Below are 23,556 nucleotides of genomic sequence, written 5' to 3' on the forward strand. Positions count from 1 at the left end.
GTCCCAGCTGGGTCAGTTGGCATTTCTGTGTAGAGTTTGCATGTTCTCCCTGTGTTGGTGTGGGTTTTCTCTGGGTGTTCTATGGAGCTGTTAATATTCCAAAACAATCTGAATTTGAATTGTTTTAATTTGAATTATTGACAATTGTAATTAAATAGATCTGAATTTTTATATGCTGTAAAAAATGTTTTGAACTTGAATTTCTCAACTTGACTTTGAGGGTGCTTTCACACCTGCCTTATTTAGTTCGGTTAAATCGCACTAGAGTTTGTTTTCCCTCTTGGTACGGTTCGTTTGGGCAGGATGTAAATGTATCAATTGCACTCAAGTGCGCACCTAAAGCGGACCAAAAAAGCATACCGAGACCTCATTGAAGAAGGTTTCAAACGAAACTTGGAGCGGTTCGCTTGTGGTGAGAATGCAATCTGAACTAAAACAGACCCAACCGTAAAAAAATACTGTGCCTTTTTGGACTATTCCAGTTGCCGTAGGCCAATGCGCTGTGCATTATGGGATGTGGAGGAAAAATATTTGTTTACAGCACATTAAACATAGAGAGAGAAAAACATTCCTGATGGATCGTTGGTAATATTTCCAGAAGATGACCATGTCGCTAAATTAATTCACACCTCCTCCTGAAGGGACGTGCGATGCGTCTTCGCTGTTTGGAATGCCTTAAAACATTTTTTTTTAGCCGCAGTCTCTTTCCATTCTAAAAATGTATAGTTTGTCTAAAGTGATGTATACAAACAATATTTTATACTATGAGCAGGGATACAATCAGCCAGCACAGTCGTCCCTCCATATTCAAAAGCAATGTTTGTGTCTGCCGGTTTGTTCACCTGCGGGAGTTCCATTGGCATTTTCCCGAATGTAAATTCTGACCAATCGATAAGCAGTTTAGGAAATATGTTTAACAGCATCTTGATTTTGTCACATGACTGCATTTTGGTTCTTTTCAACTGGTTAGGGCCAAAGCAATCAGTGTGGTGCCAAAAAGACCCAAAGACAGCAGAAAATGCTAGAATGTATCATTTGTTGCCCTCGATCCATACCAAATGAACTGAACTACAGATGTGAAAGCACCCTAAATTTCTTAACTTGAATAGTGAATCGTCTACTCTTCCCTGTTGATCACCCCTGACTTTCTTTCTGCTGAATCTGAATTTCCCGATCTGAATTTGTGGTTTTGAATTTTAGGATATTGAACTTGATGTTCTAAATTTTTGAAACTGTATTTTAACAAAACTGGATATCTGCAGTCTACGAATTCAGAACACAAAAACTTCTGAAATTGAAAATACTTATATAAAAAAATTCCGCCTTAAAAAATTCAGAAGTTCAAAAATTCAGAAGTTCAATAATCAAGTTAAGAAATTCAGATTGAAATGAAGAAATTCAAATTCATTTTATAAAAACGTTTAACAGCATTTAAAATTTCAGATTTTTTAAATTAAAATTGTCAATAATTCAAATGAACACAATTTAAATCCAGATTGTTTTGGCATATTATTACTTCCATAGTGCTCTGATATCCCCCACAGTCAAAACCCATGCAGTATAGGTGAATTATATAAACTAAATTGTCTGTAGTGTATGTGTGTGCATATGGGAGTGTATGGGTGTTTCCCAGTACTAGGTTGCAGCTAGAAGAGCATCTATGTTAAACATATGCTGGATGAGTTGGAGGTTCATTCCACTGTGGTGACCTCTAATGAATAAAGGGACTAAGCTGAAGGAAAATGAATGAATGAATGAATGATTTAACAGGTAGATTGAACATGTTTGAGAAACAATGAACTGAGTCAGAAATCAATGTATGCATGAAATATTGAAACCAAGGGGTATGAAAGTTTCACATTATACACCATCTGCAACAGCAGCATGGCTGCATATGGAAGTCAGGAGATGCACAAATAATTTTTTTCTGTCATTATTGCGAAATTTTACAACAAACAAGCACATGTTTTAATACATTCATAACAGTGTTTAAAAAAAAATGATTAAAAAAACCAACCCAGGCTCATTCTGGAAATGTAGCCATAGCAGACCTTTCTGGAGAACGCGGAATACGTCCCGGGAAGTACTTATTTGTACAGCTATTGTTTTCGCGAATCCGCGAGAGGCCGATGTGCATGCTTTTTTTTTTTTGCGACTCGGATGCCTTTCGCGAACAAACTGCCATTCGCGTCTGCGCTGTTCTCGTGTAAAAAGCCGCTGAAGGCCGATGTCGAGCGACCGTCTGTCCGACTGACTGACTGAATGATGGCCGACCCAGCCACCCTCCTCCTCCTCCTCCTCCCCTAAACCCAAGCAACGATTTGCAAAAGTCATCCAGAAAAAGAAAAGCCCTCGTCTGATTTTGACCGTGTTTTCGGATTTCACCGCATTCTCGCCCCATTATAAAACTCGTTCGCTTCATCTTTTGGATTCTGTTTTTTTGTCTTACCTGATTACTGGAACTGCTCTTCAGAATGACCTTGGATTGAAAAAATAATAATTTAAGCACAAAATAAACATAAATAAATTGCTCACTGCTTATGTAATATGATGAAATATGTCAATGAAACAGCTTGTAAATAATGTCACACAGCATTACATCAACCTCAGGCAAGATTTTCAGTGTTCACAGATTATTAGTTTGTTTGAGAAATGAAGACCTAGAGAGAATTTCTGTGAACATTTTCACTTTAAAAGTGTATATATATACATATAAAAAAATTAAAATGATCTAGTAAAATATTATTTACTGTCATCATGGCAAAGATAAAATTAATCAGTTATTAGAAATAAGTTATTGAAACTACTATGTTTAGAAACATGTTGAAAAAAATCTGCTCTCTGTTAAAAAGAAATTCTGGAAAAAAAATAAACATGGGGCCTAATAATTCAGGGGGGCTTATATATATATAGGAAAAGTTAAGAGACCACTTGAAATTTTACAGGATTTACTGTTTAATGTGCTTGAGTAAAATGCGCACAAGCACTCACGCACATCAGGCGCTCAAGCACATAACTATAAATCACAAATCCAGAAAAACAAAGAAGAAAGCAACACACTGAATTGTTTTTTTGTGTACTTTAAAGTTACACCCATAAAAATAGATATAGGCGTCTACTTTTTGAGTGATGATTTGTGTGTGAAAGGATGAGAGAAACAAACAGGAAATGATAAATGATGTCTTTGAATACATTTCAGAACATTTGGCTCATTCATTACGAAAATAAACGCTGCATAATTGATCATTTGGCATCAGTAATGCGTTCGGCCAACCACATAGGGAGACCAGCATAGTGTGTGTCAATCCACTTTGGAAAGCATTTTTATTTTAGACAAACAAATGTGACCTTAGTGGTGGAATGTACAGCTGAAGCCATCATGCTGTCAGAGAGTCCGGTTACAGGAAGGATGACAGTCGATTTGCCATACCAGAGGAGTCAGAACGACATTAAACAATTCCACTAATGTCAGTGGGTCAGGGAACTAACCTGACACCTAGTGCCAAACTTTTTAGTGATTTCCCAGATGACAGAATCAGAATACTGTCTGATTAATTAAATAACAAAAAACATTTATTTATTTATTTATTTATTTGTTTGTTTGTTTGTTTGTTTGTTTGTTTGTTTGTTTGTTTGCTTGCTTATTTTGTTTATTTACTTGTTTATATATTTAACTTTTATATATTGATTTACTCATTTATTTATTTACTTTTTTGTTTTGTGTATTTCATTCTGTCATTCAGCAAGTGTGCATTATATTAATCAAAGTAGACTGTGGCTATATCTGATTTCGGCTACTACTCAGGCAGTACTGCTTTTGAATTTGAATTTACTACTCGACAGTTTAGTACTCGAAGTACATTCTATAAAGTATGAATGTGAGTAGTATGAAGGTAACTCGGACGTACTACATCTGCCTTTTTGCCATCATCACATGACCTACCCACATCAATTGCGTTGCATTACTCCCAGTGCATTATGTAATAGCGCAGCCTCCATTGGATGTGCACTTCAGAATCTCGCCAGAAGTACTAGTTTATCCTGGTACTTCTTGCATACTGATTTTCGAATTCTGTGAATTCCGATATACCACTCGGCTCGCATACTGTTTTTAGCGTGCTATATAGTATGGAATTATGATTCTTTTGAATTTTATAATGATACAAGAATTAGCCAAGATTACAAGTTGTATCTGAGTGCAAGTACCTTGGAGTTTTGATTCAAATTTTTTATTTAAGTCTCAGGTTAAAAAGGTTTGTAAACGTGTCAGATTCAGTTTAGCAATTTTTTGATTTATTAGTGATCAGATGTCACGTGAGGCTGCCCTAATCTATTATCACTCCATGATTATTTCTCAGGGCGAGGCAGTGGCACAGTAGGTAGTGCTGTCGCCTCACAGCAAGAAGGTCGCTGAGTCACTAGCTCGAACCTCGGCTCAGTTGGCGTTTCTGTGTGGATTTTGCATTTTCTCCCTGCCTTCGCGAGGGTTTCCTCCGGGTGCTCTGGTTTCCCCCACAGTCTAAAGACATGCAGTACAGGTGAATTGGGTAGGCTAAATTGTCCGTAGTGTGTGTGTGAATCTTTCCCAGAGATGAGTTGTGACTGGAAGGGCATCCGCTGCGTAAAAACTTGCTGGATAAGTTAGCGATTTAATCCGCTGTGGCGACCCCGGATTAATAAAGGGACTAAGCCGACAAGAAAATGAATGAATGAATGAATGAATGAATGAATGAATGAATGAATGAATGAATGAATAAATGAATAATTATTTCTCATATCAGTTATTGTTTAACCACTTGGTCCCAAGCATTACTACTTTGAAGCCACTTGAATCATTATACAAACAGTCCTTGAAAACTCTTAATAAGAAATCAGTTCAATTTCACGATTGTTTAATATTAAAGAAACACAACCTGCTTAGTTGGGAAAATTTAATTAAATATGTACATATCTGTTTAATGTTTAAGACCCTAGATAACCCGACTTCACCACTAAATCAGTTTGTGAATATAAAAACGACTGCTTACAGAACGACTAGAGGTGATGAAAGAGGGGACTGTATTAATCCTCTCAAAAAGTAAATTCAGTCAGTCAGTATTTTCAGTAAAAGCTGCTAAAGAATGGACCTCCATCCCACCAACAATTAGAAGATCATGCACTTTTCCTTCTTTTTAGTCTCATGTTAAAAATTGGTTATTGACAAATCAGCATTGTCAGCATTAGTACTGTATTCTTGACACATTTGTTCTGTTTGTTTTTGGCTTTTTGTCCTCTTCTGCTGCCATCAGTCTGTTCTTGTTTTTTTACTTTTTAATTGTATTTTATATATGAAATGTATTTAATGTTTAATGCTGTGCTTCTATTTTAGGTGTGACTTTTTAACATTTTGTAAGGGGTCTACAGATGAAAAATAGTAATTCTTGGCTAATTCTGGCACATTTTACAGAAATGTTTATTAATGTGCATTGACCCTGTAAACAAATAATCTAAATGATACGATTTTATAACTGCGGTGATAAAAAAATCAAATGTGGCCACATTTTATAATACTATTCTACAGGGGTTGAACAATGACACTAAAACACATGGTTTAATTCATTATCATGGTGTAGTGTCTCCTTTTGCACCCCAATACAGCATCAATTCATCTTGAGAATGACAGATACTGTCCTGCACAGATGTCCTGCCAGATGGATTTTGAAACATTCTTCCTGTAGAATTGTAGCGAGATCACTGCGTGGCACAGGTCAAGGAAAACATTTCCTTACTCGCTCCTAAAAAACAGCCCAAAGTGGCTCAATAATATTTAGGTCAGGTGACTGTGCAGGCCATGGGAGATTTCCAACTTTACTTCACTTAACTGTGTATTAAACCACTCTGTTACCAGTTATGCTGTGTGTATTGGTGCATTATCATCCTGAAACATGCCGCTGCCTTCAGGAGACAATGTTTGAACCATTGGTTGCAGATGGTCCTCCAGAATGGTTCAGTAGTCATTGGCAGTGATGTGCCTATCTAGCACAAGTATTGCACCTAAAGAATGCCAGGATATTGGAGCCCAAACCATCACTGATCCACCTGGGTGGTACGATTCTTCAGGGCTTCTCCATACAGTAACTCTCCCGGATGTGGAAAAGACAGTGAAGGTGGACTCATGAGAGAATAATACATACAGATTTTTGCTGCTGGCACCTTCGAAAACTGTCATTTGGCATTGGCACAACTGACCAAAGGTGTGGTTATAGCAGCCCGGTCATGTATATTGACCCTGTGGATCTCGCAATTTATTGTTGCTGTTGTTGTTGTTTTTGTTATTAACGTTTTTCAGATTTAACAGAGTTTTAAGGTGTTTAAGTAAGTATCCTATAAAGAGTTATCGTCTAAAAATAATTTAATTTCATTGTGGTTCGACAGATTTGTGCAGTGCTGCAAAATACAGTTACCTCTAAATTCCCTTGTCATTGAATTACACTTATGGCAACTTTCACTTGGAAACCTTAACCTTTCTGAGTCCTGCTTTGTAATCTATTCTAGTTTAATATACTAATTAAAATGTACCACAGCCATTAAAGAAGCGACTCTTAGGGAATCAGAAAATGTTATATTAATCTTACTTTTAAATTTATATAAATCCTGTCTTGATAATTCTTGAAATTGAATGTATCATTTCATAATATATGCATTATTTCACAATAGTATAATTCAAATAATCATCTCCTAACTCTAACCTTAAAATCACTGTTAATATGCAGCACTGTTTGGTTAGTTGTTTGGTTTGATGTAAGTTATTATCTTTTTACATATATATCCAGTACTTCTAGAAATCAGCGCTAAAATCCGTCTCAGTGAAATTTTAACAACCTGTAAAATGCATTGCCTAGATGTTTTTTGACAAATAGACCCTTTTTCATGCTATAATAAATAGCACATTTCTGACTTCACATAAAAACGCCTAACAAATATGCTTTCTGTATGTTGTTCTTTACTAGGGACTATGATGCATGGAAATCCTAATTATTCCTCAAGGATATTTCACATTGCTTTCTGTCAAAAGTTATTTATTTTATTTTATTTTTTACCATTCCACTGTAGGTTGGGGGAGTCAGAGCTCCAAGGTTCATATCCATCACAGCACGTGGCTGCACTTCCCTGGACACAACTTTCGCTGGATCCTCACCTTCATTCTGCTGTTTGTCACCGTCTGTGAAATAGCCGAGGGCATTGTGTCTGATGGGTGAGATAAATCTATATGTCTGTCTGTCTGTCTATCTATATACAACACCTACTGTAGGTCATTTTGACCATTCAAATTTTTAGGTTTAGAAGATTTTTTGGATTATGACATTCTTCTTATGGCAGTGGAAAAACCATTAAAAAAAATAAGCAATGAATCATAATAATTAATAATTAATAGCATTAATAATAATAATAATAATAATAATAATAATAATAATAATAATAATAATAATAATAATAATAATTATTATTATTATTATTATTATTATTATTATCATTAGTAGTAGTAGTAGTAGTAGTAGTAGTAGTATAGTAATAATGACAGATACATTCAAGTATTTATTTAATTTATTTACATTATATCAAACTTGAAGGATGAAATATCTTTTACTACATTTAATTTTCAGTTCAATAATTACAAAATTTTTACAAAAATATCTTTTAGTGCTCTATTTAGTACAACTAAAGTTAGCAGTTGGCAATTATTTTTTTGTTTTTCAAAAAACAAATCCTAATTTCATCAAGGCTGCATTTATTTGGTTAAAAAATAAAGTAAAATGGTTTAATAATAATAATAATAATAATAACAATTATTATTATTATTATTATTATTATTATTAGTAGTAGTAGTAGTAGTAGTAGTAGCAGCAGTAGCAGTAGTATACTGGATTAAAATATTAAAACTTTCATTTAAAATAACTTTCTCCATTTTAATGGAATTATTTGTATTTCTTTCTGTCATACAATTGTTTTGTTTTAGCAACCAATACTTTAACAATCATTCTTATATTAATTGCGGCACAAAATGACTTTCTTTATTAAAATGTTTATCATTTGTCAAGCATTGATCAGCTTAGTATTTTTTTGTAAAAATGTATGTTAAGTTAATTCAGAATTATGGAGTTATAATAAAAAATAAATAGAAATAAAAATAAATAAAAATATGGAGCTTAGTAGGTCTGACTAGGTCACTTGGTGTTTCTGTGTGTAGTTTGCATGTTCTCCCCTGTCTTCGTGTGGGTTTTCTCTCGGTGCTCCAGTTTCCCCCACATTCCAAAGACATGCAGTATAGTGAATTAAATAAACTAAATTGACTGTAGTGTATGAGTGTATGTATAGATGTATCCCAGTACGGGGTTGTGGCTGGAAGGGCATCTGCTTTGTAAAACACATGCTGAAAAACTTGAGCTCTGATGAATAAGGGACTAATTAGTTAATTAATTATAAAAATAGTGAAATCTATATAAGGTCATAGTCCAATTAATACATTAGCAATGATTTCTAAATGGATCTGTGTTGTTTTTCTCTCTCTCTTTCTCAGGTTTAATCAGTCTGTCCACCTGCACCTCTACATGCCCTCATGCTTGGCCTTCATGGCTGCCATTACATCAATCATCTACTATCACAACATAGAGACCTCCAACTTCCCCAAACTCCTGATAAGTATGTGTCAACTTTATAATGTCTTTTCTTGTTTCACATTGAGTGTTCTTTTATTTGTATGTAGCATATGTGCTATTCATATATTGTAAAAAAGTAATTACTTACTTTTCTTTTTTTTCTTAACTTAAAAAGTGATGGACAACTTAATTTTGCATGTTCATTTACTTATTCATTTTAAATTGAATTAAATTCATCTTTATTTCTACAGTGCTTTTACAATGTACATTGTGTCAAAGCAGCTTAACATAGAAGTTCTAGGAAATTGAAATAGTGTCAGTCCAGTTTTCAGAGTTGAAGTTCAGATCAGTTCAGTTTAGGGGTGCTTTTCCAAAACCATCATTAGCAAACTAAGGTCACAAGTTCCCTTGTTACAAAAATAGTTTGTTAATTTGCCGTTTCCCAAATTTATCGTTCCAACGAACTGCGTCGGAACCTTGTGCACTTGCAACAACACCTCTGGAGCTGTACTTAGAAACTTGTTTCCTGACTGTGTTCCAGTCCCACTTATCCCCCATATGCCCTATTCATTTAGAACATTCTAACATTTAGAACTTGGAATGATTAAAAATAAAAAAGTATTAAAGTCATCACTCTTAGCTGTAAATTGTTTTCAAAGTATTTTTACAAATCAATTTTAGCAATCTTCATGTTTACAATTGCGCTCCCTTCGCAGTGCACTTTGAAGACATCGATGTCATTTTGAACACAGCCTTATGGCAAAAGCTATAGGTGAGCTATTATTTGAAAGTGGAATTTATGTTACGTCTCCAAAGCTTTTGAAAACAAAAAATATATATCTAGCATACGTTAATGCTTTTAATTTATAATATAGGTAATTTATTAAGTATCTTTACTGTATATGCAATGGGCCTGTTGGTTAGAACATTTCTGCAGTGGTTTGCATGTCTCAATTCGTAAAAGTAGACTTTAAAAATAAATGAATAAATAAATAAATAAACAATATCCTACTTAATAATCATCATCATCATCATCATCACAATTAATCTTATCAATAATATTATTAAGGTCGGATTTTTAATAAATATTACATATAAATTTTTTTTTAAAATAAATAGCCTTATTATTTTTTTATTATATGATTTATATATGAAATTAGAATACTTGATTGCTTTTGTAAGTGGTTTAATGTTTTAGAATAGATTATGTAATATTCTTATAATATTTGTAAAGGGAACATAGGCCCTATACAGTATGTGCCATTTACATATTCAACTAATTTGGAAAATGAGTGCATGTTTTTAGCAAAACTAATATTGGATTTTATTTTAAATGCATGTGCGTGGAAAAAAAATATTATTTCCACAAAGAACTTATGAGATTCCTCTCTAAAGAAGTTGTTACTCCACCCTGTTTAGAGCATCATTATGGGTGTTTTATGTTATAACTAATGCAGTTCAAACGATGGCTCTGCAGCAGAGAAACTATTCATATAGACTAACTGTTCTATATAGAAATTATTCATTTGAAAGCAACTCACTTTTTAAAGTCAGCTAATAGTCTTAAATGTACTAGGTTTACTCACCCTATTTGAGTTAAGACAACGAATCACTTTTGATGGAGTAATCTAAACTTTTTATATAGTGAGCTAAAGCACGACTCACATCAATGAGGCTATTACAGCCGTTTTAATAATTCATTTGTAATATAGGCAGAAAATATTTTCTACACATGGCTTTACACAGATCAAAAAATGGGTTACATTCCTACTGATATTTTCCAACAACAGTTTCTTTTCCAGAATGAAATTGTTATTTAGAATAATTTTGGATCGTCTTAACATTGCCTAGATCAGGGTTTTTTCAAAAGTTCAATGCCAGTGACTTACAACCCCCACTATCCTCTGAGGAGGTTATCTATATACAAAAGGTTCGAACAATAGCGCACACAAATACCAATTGTCGTAGGACCCCCTTTGGGGATCATGACCCCCATTTTGAGAACCACAAGTCTAAAGATTAAAGGGGGGGTTAGGTCGCTCGGTGATTTCCCAAAAAATGCACTAAATTATTATACATTACTAGTTACATTAAAAACAACAACATGCGAATAAAAACCCATCAACCTTTTGATTTTTGTCCATTTGATTGCAAATCCTGGGTTGAATATATTATATTTACGAAACAGCAAGATTATTAGTTGCAGCATATTGGAGTTTTAGTTGCATCATGTTAAACTTTCTGACACCCTTTTGACACCTTTTTGTTTAAAACTAAGTACAGAATCTCTTAATGTGGCGGTCTCCAAAATTGAACCAAGAATAGACTTGATTATGCTACCAAACATTGTTCCCATCTCCTCAGTTGGTAATTGTTGAAATTAAACCAGTGAATAAATTACTATAAAACATTATAGTGCATTTTTAAAGAGCCCCAATTTTACTCCTTTTACAAGATGTAAGATGAGTCTAGTGTCTCCAGAATGTATCTGTAAAGTTTCAGCTAAAAACACACATCAGATTATATATTATACAATGCAGAATATGCCCAATTTAGCCTCAAAGCAAAGTGAAGCTATTATTGTAGTCTGTGCTTTAAATACAAATGAGCTTGTTCTCCCCACTCACTGTTTCTATGTGTGTGGCTGCATCTTGTGTGTTATGTAGCATAAATGGCAGTCAGTGACAGATACAGGGAAGAAGCAGATCCAGTTTAGGTTGCGAATTACAGGGGGGGGGGGGGGTTGGGGGGGGGGGGGGGTCTGACCCCCTAATCAAAACTTGATCCCCCCCCTGATGGACATCAAAACAAGATGTATGGGGGGTCTGCCCTTTAATAGTTAAGAAATAGTTTGCTCTGATCTGTATCTTAAATAATTTTAATAATTAAAATAATCAATAACTTCAATATACAGTTGACCACCCCTATGATGGTTCATACCATTGTGAATGCATGTTTGAGCCAAAAATATTAATTCATTGATTTGAAACTAGCAGATCTAAAGCACCAACAGACAGTTCACAAGTGTTTACAAAACATACTTCTTTAAAAAAAGTGTTTGTTAGTATCTGTAAAACTAGATGCATAGTTTGTATTTTATTATACACTAGCTTACACATGGAGGTTAAACAGTAAAATAAAAAACAGGGAGTCTTTCATGGTCAGAAAAACCAAAACCTGGCAGGAAACCAAACCGGTCACCGTTTATTTAATGTCACAAATGTCATTGAGAATCAATCAATATCCCTCGAAGCACTGAAAACGTAATAACAAGTTTGATTAATAAATTAGATGTAATTGAATTAAATCTATAAATTTGGTTCAGTGAGGCATATTACTGAACATAACCGAATATCTTGATTATTATTAAGATTTGGACCCTGATTTAATGTCAGGAAAAAAAAAATGACACTTCACACTTGGTGTTTGTATCATTCCAATATGTACTATACCTACACACAAATCTGTCCAAACAGCTTCCAAAAGTTGATTTTGCATCATAGGTGCCCTTTAATTTTGTCAATGTGCTAGTGTTTATATAGGCCCATTGGTGTGTGCTGTTTGTATATTTAAAACCCACTTGCGAGGATAGTGAGGGATTGCAATTCACTGGTATTGTTATTTTGGCAGCTGTGGGCATTCAACATTCATTGACTGCAATATTTATTTGGGATGGCAGAACTTTGTGAAAAAGACTCCAACCATACTTATCATCCTATCAAAGAACATCTAGCTAGAACAACAAAGTTTGGCCTGCTGAGCAGAACCAGCAGAGATTTATGCCTTTTAGTGCTAATGTGTGAAGAGAATTTGATGTCATTCATCATTATATTCACTGGCTTTCTTTCACAGCTTTGCTCATTTACTGGGTTCTGGCATTCGTCTCTAAAACAATCAAGTTTGCCAAGTACACCGAGCACGGCATTGGACTGAGACAGCTGCGGTTCGGGATCACTGGCTTGCTTACCCTTCTATACGGTCTCCTGCTGGCTGTGGAAATCAACGTCATCTTCAGTAGGGTAAATAATGTGTGTCTGTGCGGTTTCTGTTCCTGGTCAGTCTTTCTCAGTTCTTTTCAGGGTTCCCACAGGCCATGAAATATAATGCAATTTTATTAAAAGTCAGGGAAATTGGATATATTTGTGTTCGAGTCATAGAATGTTATGCAGTTTTGTTTGTCGAGTTAATTGTAGTTTTCATTAACCAAAATGTCATTTTTCTATGTTGTATTTTTTTATAAATACAGTATCATGCTGTTTTGTCAGCTATTGTTATGGTTTGGTTATATTTTTCGGCTCATCAACTTTTAGTCACTGAAGTCAAATGCAATCATCAGACTGTACCTGTTATTTAAGGTTCAGAATAATATCAATTTAATTGTGGACTTACTATGTCCCTTTTAACAAAATGTAATCTAAATAATAAGTATCTAATGTCCCTAGAGCAGAGGTGGGCAAACTCCAGCTCCAACCCTAATCCAACACACCTGAACATGCTAATCAGTGGCTTCAAGATCACTAGAAATCTTTAAGCAGGTGTGTTTGATTAGAGTTGGAGCTAAACTGTGCAGGAGACCGGCCCTCCAGGACCGAGTTTGTCCACCCCTGCCCTAGAGTGTGTATGTGAAGTTTCAGCTCAAAACACCTCATAAATAATGTGTTATAACTCTTTAAAACTGCCTCTTTTTGGCTTTGATCCAAATTGTGCCATATTTGTGACTGTCACTTTAAATTCATATGAGATTGTAATGTGATTGGGTACGCTGACAACAGAAGTGCATACAACGTAAAACAAATAAAACAAAGAGAGGTTCAAACACTGATGGCAAGGAAGACACGTCATAATGTGTACAATCAGTAAAACAGGACTCAGCACAGACGTGTGTATGAGTGCTCTCTTTATAGTCCGGGTAATGAATGAATGAATGAGCTTCAGCTGTGTCTGTGGTGTGTATAATCCCTGGAACTCTGAACAGATGCATGTTGTTAATTAATTAATTCCATCTTACCATTAGAGGCTGGCTGTATTCACACACTGTCACCACACAACTGTGTTTAAACCCCTCATAAAAGTTGTGTTTTGCATAATAGGTACCTTTTAAGAGCCTTGGGTTTAAAATGACCACTTTAAAGGCCGGGTGATAAAAAGTAGATTACTGAAAAGCTAAGTGTAGATTTGTAAAACTACTATTGAGCTGTGAAATATGAAAAAGGGAACTATTCACAGTCACACAAACAGTAAGTACCTCAGATTTAGAAACAAAAATAAAGAAAAAATATTAGTACATGATCAATTGATGATCTGAAAGTGGCCAAACATTTTAATATTGTTATTATTTTAACATATTGTTTTAATATTAAACTATTAATAGTGCTGGGCAATGATTATGATTATTTATGACTAATCACATCTAAAATAAATGTACATCTGTGTGCTGTGTATATTCATTATGTACATACACATAAACACATGTATACATATGTTTGAGAAAAAAATAATTAACGTTTGGACATATATAAATGTATATGATACAAATTATACATAAATTTAAATATATATATATATATATATATATATATATATATATATATTTATATATATATATATATATATATATATATATATATATATATATATATATATATATATATATATATATATGTAACACCATTGTGAATAGTTTTTTTAATTTATGTATGTATTACATAAACATAGCAAATATAAATAATGTACACAAACATATTATGTCAAAGCAACCTTTTATTTTGCATGTGATTAATCAATGAATGTAATTATTCTTTGCCCAGCACTAATTATTAGTATGTGTGTGTGTGTGTGCGTGTGTGTGTGTGTGTGTGTGTGTGTGTGCGTGTGCGTGTGCGTGTGTGCGTGTGCGTGTGTGTGTGTGCGTGTGCAAAATAGAGGCCTGTTTTTCTATCCATTAGATGCCATAAAAATTCTGCTTTTTCAGTCAGTTAAGGGTCATCGACTTTGATACTTGGCTTAAAGCGGGAACCCTGTCTCTTTCTTCAGACTTTGAACATGAATTACTCACTGTATCCTCAAATTGCAGTCTCAGGGAATACAAAAGTCAGATCACGTATGCTTTGTCAGCCTGACAGACTAGAGGGAATTCGGGATGTACTGAAGTGAATCCAGTCCAGTCTCCTAATTTTAGTGTTATCTGTCAGAATACAAAGTATTTACCATTTTCCAATATCCTTCAAACCCGACATCAGAAGAACATTTTTATTCTATGAAGCCTCAACAGTAAATAAAGGGTATTTATATTTATTTACTACTATTACTATATATATATATATATATATATATATATATATATATATATATATATATATATATATATATATATATATATATATATATATATATATATATTTTTTTTTTTTTTTTTTTTTTATCAGTCATTATATAAGCAATATCCCATGCGGTATATTGGCACTGGTGGTAGGCGTGCATTGGCACAAGGCCACATGCCATGGTCATAGTATGCCACCAGTGAGGATATACAGCCATATCGCACTGCTATGAGTGTGATAATGTGTTTTACAACAGTTTGATGGCATAATTGTGTATATAAAAAAAATCAAACATGGAGAGTCTCAAAAATGATTTTGTAAGAGGAACAATTTTCTTCTGCTGTGCATTCACATCTGAAGCTGGTCAGAAAAGCAGAAACTGTTAATATTGGACCTCACAAACATCCCTTTAGAGCTAGTATTTAAAAGATTCTCTAGCATCATGTCTGAAGTGATGACAAAACAGGTGATTTTGCTAACATTTTAAGATTACAAGGCTAAACGGCATGAAATGCCATCAGTCTACAGAGATTTCCCAATATTTCTCTGTCACCATCTTGTGGCAGAACGTCAAACATCTTTGTTCTGCGCAGTATGGTAGGCTGGCCACCAACGCGCTGAATCTCCGAAATTTATAAATATTTAAAATAGGCACTATCTTTCTAAATAAACTGCATAGTTTATTATTATTACATAGAAAAAGCCTTAAAAGTACATTATGTTGTCCAACAGGTGCAATATCTGTCAAACTGCAGTCCTCTGCTTTCCACTTGTGTGGGTGAAGTAATACTGTATGCAAAGGTGAAGAGGCTATATGAGTGCTGATATTATTTTAATATATCACGGCTATCAGCCAATCAGATTCGAGAACCAGACAGAATTGTTGTATATTTATACATATACATATATATAGATAGATAGATAAATAGATAGATCTCATCACCTTAGTATTAAAAGGTTCTATCTGACATTTTTGTCAAAATTGAGTTATTTTTGCTATATGTAATGCAAAAACTTTGAACCTCAATATCTCTAAATCATTCAGAAATCAGGTAGAACCTTATAAATCCAAGGGGACGATATATACTGTACAAAAAGTTATAGAAAAAAAAATATTAGCCCTTCTGTGATTTTTTTTTTTCGGTGTTTATTTTTTTTCCAAACATTACCCAAATGTTTGAATTAAAAAAAAATCAGTATTATTAGCCCCTTTAAACAATATTTTCTTTTTAAAAGAGAGACTATTACAATGTTACCAAAATCTATACTCAATAAATATTTAGTTTAGTGACTTTAAGCAGTTTTCATATTTGTATTCATTTTAATGTTTTTGTTGCATTGTTCAAAATATTTTAATTGATTTGATTACAAAAGATTTTTTTCAAGCAAGCAAGATCCCCTTTGCCACATTTATTATATTTTCTAACTTTTGTAGATGAAACAGCCATTTAATCTTTAATTTTTTCCATTGTTAATTAGTCTCTTAACTTATTCAATTAAAATTCATTGTCTATTTATAGGACGCCTGAAGCTAGTAAGTTTAAGAGAAAAATTACTCTTCTTAAACCGGTTTTGTTAATGTTGAGATTAGAAACATTGCTTTTAAACTGCCACTTTATATCATGTACAGTCAATGCAAGAATTTTTGACTAGACCTTCTGTTTTTTTTTTCTTCAATAGAGATATATGTGTTTTGCACATGCAACTGAAGTGAAGCCCCCAGAAGATTTGCAGGATCTAGGGGTCCGATTCCTGCAGCCATTTGTAAACCTACTGTCTAAGAGCACATACTGGTGGATGAACACCTTTATCACTTCAGCACACAGACGTCCAATTGATCTGAAGGTCATCGGCAGACTACCAATCGCTATGAGAGCTCTGACCAACTACATTAAGCTCCGCCAGGCCTTTGAAGCTCAGAAGGTACTGTACAGTTTAAGAATCTGTCATTGTATTTTTACATTATTATCTGTTAGGATTATTAGGATAGTATTTTAAGCTAATTCCTATTTTTATCTCAATAATAAAGGATGTGCTCTAAACATATTTATATTACACTTTACTATTGTTAATATTATAAAGTGCTAGAGTGATTTTTGTTGGCTGTTTTGAGCTATTCTTCTTGCAGAATAGTGATTGTCACTATGTGATTCTGATGGAGGAAAACTTTTCCTTACTCAATCCTTCAAAACACCTCAAATTGGCTCAATAATATTTAGATCAGGTGACTGTGCAGGCCAATTATATTAAGCTATAAAAGCCCCAAGCCACGCACACACGGTGACTGAAAAATAATTTGTATTTTGTGAAACTAGAAAAGATTAGATACTCCCTTCAAAGACATAACAGAAAGTTTGTTAAAATTTAGAAGCCCTTTTTTCTCGTGTTAAAACTCTCCAGCTAGATCTAGACTGATCACCTTTACTAGCTTTTGACAATAATATTACAGCAGTTTGTAATCTTTCATCACTCGATTTGTAGCATTGAGATTGTTGCATAAATGTAGAAAACTGCCATTCATTTAGTCGTGTAATTGGGTTTTATTTTATTATTATTTTCATAGATTTATTTATTTTAATTGTTTCTATAAGAGTTGTTTGATATGTTTGTAAATTGTAAAAATTTTAAATAAATCATAAATAAAAAAAGAAACGAAACAAACACCAATTTGATGATGAAACAAATATCATATCATTATGGTTATAACATTGTTTATCAACATTTGGCTCATTTTGGATTCTCAGAATTTATAGAACTTATAGGAACTACATCAGGACCATGGTTTTTGTTAACATCCCTCAAAATAGTCTATAGTGTATTACCAAAATGTTTGTAATTTTAAGCAACTTTATTTAGGCTCGTTTGTAGTGAATCCCGGTATAATTTCTATTTCTTTGACGCTTATTTTTTATTCACGTTTACCTATTCGGAAGACTGTAAAAGTGTTTCTGTCCTTTCAAACCTCTGAGACATTCGTTTGTCTTCAGAACACAAATTAAGATATTTTAGTTCAAATCTGTGAGCTCCCTCGACCATCATATAGTCATCAAGGTTCTTGAATTGTCTATAAAAATGCTAAAAACGCATCATCAGAACTGACCATATGCCTTTGGTTGTTTAATCGAAATATTATCAAGACATTAAAACACTTTTATGTGCACATAACTTCTTTGGATGTGCCTATGCTTTGTTTCAAATCACATAAAGTCATTATTATTATTATTATTATTATTTGCACACACACAAGTATTCTTGTAGCTTAATAATATTCGTAATTAACCAATGTAGATAAATGTTTTCTTAAACCTTTGTTTATTTATTTATTTATTTATTTATTTATTTATTTATTTATTTATTTATTTTTACATTTTATTAATCATTAAAGTTGTATGTAATTAGAGCTACTTGAAATGCCTAAGGTAATTACCTTCCGGTATTAAACACATTTTATCCAGCATTTTGGTCAGAAATGGATTTATATTTATATAATTATAAGATTTATATACAGAATGACCTTTTATGTATTGCAAATACTAAAAGAAAATAAACTTTGCATTCAAAGATTAAAATTTGAAAAAAAAATCTCAGTTTAATTTGAACATTTTAAATCTTAGTAGATCACATTTGTTGGTCAATCAACCCATTTTTTGTTAATTAAAAAAATGTATGTCTGCTCTTGTCACACTTTTTAAAGTGTTTAAGTATTTTGAATGTTAAAATAGGGGTCTCCCACATTTGTTTTCACATGACATCATTGATGAGCTGCGAAATTCAGATGAAGGGCAGGAAGTGATTCTTCTCCATAGGAATCGCAATCAGAACATCAAAATGTTTCTGGTTTATGTTGTGTATAATTATTTAAATTGGCTAAAATGCTGAACAAATTTTTTTGACTTCCAAAAGATTTTGCTCATAAAGCGGAAAAAATACAAGTAACTGGCTGAAAAACAGAATAAAAGGCTGCATATAATAAACATTTTTTCAGTACATCCATGTATACAAGCTTTTTTTGATTGCAATAATTTGTTTGACAGCACTAATAAAAATTATATACAGGCCTAGCGATGTGTATATGTTGATATATTATATATAAATCGGGTATAAACACTTTCCCAGAGATGGGTTGCGGCTGGAAGGGCATTTGCTGTGTAAAAACGTGCAGGATAAGTTGGCGGTTCATTCCTTTGTGGCGACCCCTGATTAATAAAGGGCCTAAGCTGAAAAGAAAATGAATGAATGAATGATACAAACACCACACATATATAAAATCGAGGAGAACATAAATAAATTACCCTGCCATGTTTTGCAATATAGTATAACTGTTAGTTAATAATTGCTACAGAATACTGTAGTATAATAAACTGTAATAAATAGCTTTAGTGTTAACTGGTGGTGCATTGTGATGGTGTATAGTTATAGTGTAGAAAACTGAAGCCTATTGGATAATTTGCTTATTAGTACAGGTGTGTTGTTCCACAGCAACCTTATAATTGACAGGTGAATTCAAGTAATTATCTATAGTATGCTTCAAAACACTAGTATTTATTATAATATTTTTTTTCATGTAATAGCTTACAGTAACCACTGACTCGATTTCAGGCAAATATGTTTTAGTTTAGTAGAAAACACAGTCATCTTCATAATATAAGGATCATGCCCAACAAATGTATCTCCTTCGAAATATAGTCTAAATTACAAATAACAAACTTTCCCCTAATGCATGTCTCCCATTCAGTTTTTTTTTTACTTCCTGCCCTCCATCTGAATTTTGCTTGTCACCATGTGATTGCAAACCTATATGATCTACTATTTGGTAAACATTTGAATGCTCAACATATACAAAAACCTTACTTATACATTCTGCACAGTAAAATAGTTAATTTAAAATTAACCAGGTTTCAACTTTACCTATTAAATGAAACATATGTTCTGTATGTTGATATTTTAAGCCAGTTTATTTGATGTAAGTTGAAATGGCCTTTAAATTTAACTTGATTCAACTTAAAAAATACACAAAGCAGCAGTGTAGCAGGATACTATCATACTTCATCAAAATGTTCTCAGAAGTAGATGTTTAAATATAAAGCACATCCGGCTGTCTGTTCTCAGTCGGTTTGGGAATAACGTCTTTCTCTTTGATGCTGAAAAGAATGACGCTTGGGTGAAAAGTCACGTACGTCACAAACCACATGAAGACAGATGTGGAATACCACTGAATTATCATGTAAAGAGTGTGTACATGTCTTCAAAACACTGAAAAACGGAAGATGTTCCTTTTGCTCTGTGAATACAGTGACATTTTGACCCTCACAAGGGTGAAGGACCTCTTTATGTCTGTTCTTATGGGAATAAAGAGCAAATGACGTGTGTAGTTACGTGTTTGTGCACAGTTACAATGTTTGTGCACCCAGTTTCAGGTAGCAGAAAGAAAAGCTTCAGAAAAAACAAATCAAATGCATTGTTGGAGATTCTGTGAGAAATTAGATTATTTAAAATGTATATTAAGAGAAAATTAAATGTGTTTTTGACCATGAGTGTGTATAAACACAGTTAAGATATTAAAATTAATCAATATTAACAATTTTAATAAGTTAATTAGGTTTCAAAAAATTTTTTAAGTTATGCAAATTTTAACTGAATATTTGTAGTCAGTTTGATTGATGTAAGTTAAGATGACTAAAAAATATCGTTCAAAATATTAACCAAAACCATTAAACTTTAATATAGAATAGGGTTAACACTTTAAAAATGTATTTATTCAGTCTTTCATTCAACATTTTTATCAATATAGGCTTATTCCGAAAATGTAGCCCTATATACATTTCTGGAGATCGCGAATTATGTAGCCAGAAGTATGTATGGCTGCATTTCATTCCTAAAATGAATGCTATGGGGCGGTATGACGCTGTTCCTTATCACACTTACCAGCTGACCGATTACCTCTGTATGGACTGCTCTCCCGCTTTTACCAGTTTGACTAGTAGCTTGCCATGTACGCCGGCAGACTTGAGACGGAGAGGGTTGACCACAATGACGGTGAACAATGATGTCCGGTGAACAATGGTTTCAGAAATCGGATAGGATAAAAACAGAAGCCAAAAATAATCAAATAAACTAATAAATAACAGAGTGAGAAAGTTATCCAATCTGAAAATGTGGTAAAAATCAAGTGAGGGCTTTTATTTTTCTGGATTGCTTTTTAAAACTGTCGGCTGGGATTAGGGAAGGTAATGGGCAGGTCAATCGGCGCTTTTGAAAACATTATTGGTTAAGTTTAGGGAAGGAGGGTGGGTCAGTCAATCGGTCAGTCAGTCATTCAGTTAGTCGACAGCGGTGGATCTACACAAGAATGACAGAAGCGATTGGCACTCCAGAGATATATTTGAGATCTTTAAAAGTGTACACAGCAGCCTCTGGTGGATTTAAGCAAGTACAGTAGGTGGCAATGGCACTTTTAAGAGAAATTGAGACCTTAAAAAAGAATGCACAGTGCAAAAATCGTGCCTTCTGGAAAGTATTTGGTGCTCTTCAGAAATGTATGTAACGGTGTGTTTTCAGAATGAGCCTTGGTTGTTTTTATGCAGTATAGTAAAATACTTTTAAAAAAATAATGGTTGTTGCCAGATGTAGGCATAATCCCACGTAATTTGTATCGATCATTTGAATGTGGTCAAACATTGGCCCATGTACATTTCCTGCTTGTTATCAAATTATTTGATAACTGTATAAAGAAGCAAATCAATCATAACTTAACGTTAAAACAACTATCATACCAATATATATCAATTTGTGGCTCTTTTTGAATTCTCTGAAGCTTTATAAATGTAAAAAAAAAATGTTAAAAAGAACTACATCCCTCGAAATGGTCTATAGTGCATTTCCAACAGTATTGGAATTTTTAACAATTGTTTTAGGCTTGGTGTTAAAAAATTGCTTGTAGTGAATGCCAGTATAATTTCTATTTCTTTTATACCTATTTTTCTTTTGCTTTTACCTATTCTGAAGACTGTAAAAGTGTTTCTGTCCTTGCAAACCCCTGGGACCTTTGTTTGTCTTTGGAACAGAAATTAAAATATTTAAGGTGAAATATTAGAGCTCTCTCATTCTTCTTATAGTCATCATGGTTCTCGGATTGTCTATAAAAATACCAAAAAAACATGTAATAATGTTAACAGCCACCTGGCCGCGGGGAAATAGGAGGCAGAAAATCAATGCACTTTAACATAATTTAATAACAAATTAAACAAAACAAACTGAAAGCAACAGTCACATAATATGTCCATGCCCGGCCCTCTCTCGTCTAGCACTCACGTCTCTACTCCTTTTAGCTTTCAGGTCTCCTTCGTTAGACTCGAGGCAGGTAATGCGTCAGGGTGTGTCTGATTATCTCACTCACAGTGTTTGGATGTTTCCAAGTACTGGGTTGCGGCTGGTAGGATATCCGCTGCGTGATGCCTCATTTACACAAGCAGCGAATTTGTAGTAGCCTGTCGCTCTGGGTGGCGGGCTGCTGCAAATGCAAGTCTGTGTAGGTCAGCACAAATAATACAACCGGCCTCTGAGCGAGCTGAGAGATGATCACTTGAGCTCTACTGGTATTCCTATTGGCTGTCGCTTAAGAAAGTCGCTCATCATTTGCAGAAAGTTGAAGAATTCTCAACATGCCCACCTTGTTGCCAACGATCGCTGTCTCTCACGTAGATGGAGGTCGCTGGAAGTCTCTCACTCTACGTTGAAATAAACAGTCACTTTGTTGTGTAGAGTCAGTAGTGTGAATGTGGCTTAAAAAATATGCTCGAATAGTTAGCGGTCACTGTGGCAACCCTTGATAAATAATGGACGAAGCCGAAGGAAAATGAATGAATGTCAGTTATTTGATGTAATTAAAGTGGGAACTGGAATACTTGGTCTTACAGTGTTTGTAAGCAGTTTGTTTAGTTTAGGGCTACTTGTATCCTATTGCAGTATGTGGACATCTTTGTTTTTACCTTTAATGCGTTCTGACATTTTTCTGGAAACTGGAGTGTATAAAAATGGGAATAAATGACATTGTTTATGTTTTTTTGTTTTTTATTTTTGCTGTTACATATTCAGGGTCCCCAAGACACTCCGCCACAGGGGTCTAAGTGGATCTGGGCAGCTCTTCGACAGGCCTTCGGAAAGCCTCTCATCCTCAGCATCACCTACCGTTTCATGGCAGATCTTCTTGGCTTTGCTGGCCCACTCTGCATCTCAGGCATCGTTCACCATCTCAGTAAAGAGAACCACACCATTCTGCCACCAGTAAGAACATTTATATATTTTACACTTATCAGAACAACATGCAAAACCATCAAAAATCTGACAAAATTAAAATTGAGTTGTTGGCTGTCTAGTGGGGTATTTTGAAGGTAAAATTAGAAGCAGTTTCTGCGAGGGATTCAGTTAAGGTCATGGCTGCGTCTTTTCATGTAACATTTCCCTCTTGTGTTACAAAGCGTTTTATCGTCATGTGCCTGCCATTAATTATTAAAAAGCTGAACAGCATAATGTCTGGATGTCTTCCAGTGGGCAGGTTTCAGCTTGTTTTCATGTCTTTGCATGATGTAATTCACTTCACT

General features: G+C 33.9%; 1 protein-coding gene across 5 annotated transcripts in view; it reads left to right on the forward strand.

Moving 5' to 3' along the window:
• Positions 1 to 23,556, forward strand: part of abcc8 (ATP binding cassette subfamily C member 8) — a 131,278-nt gene that overhangs the window by 10,739 nt on the left and 96,983 nt on the right. For 4 of the 5 annotated variants that reach the window (XR_015525736.1, XM_087310752.1, XM_087310751.1 and 1 more), the window contains 5 exon segments: positions 7,093 to 7,234; positions 8,558 to 8,679; positions 12,489 to 12,655; positions 16,637 to 16,879; positions 23,051 to 23,239. Coding sequence is in view for 4 of the 5 variants with exons in the window: in XM_087310752.1 (XP_087166878.1) it covers positions 7,093 to 7,234; positions 8,558 to 8,679; positions 12,489 to 12,655; positions 16,637 to 16,879; positions 23,051 to 23,239 (863 nt within the window). In the remaining variant the exon portion in view is untranslated. 5 annotated transcript variants of the gene reach the window in all.

The sequence above is a fragment of the Danio rerio genome, chromosome 25, assembly GCF_052040795.2.
Source record: "Danio rerio strain M-AB ecotype USA chromosome 25, GRCz13ab, whole genome shotgun sequence".
Taxonomy (NCBI): domain Eukaryota; kingdom Metazoa; phylum Chordata; class Actinopteri; order Cypriniformes; family Danionidae; genus Danio; species Danio rerio.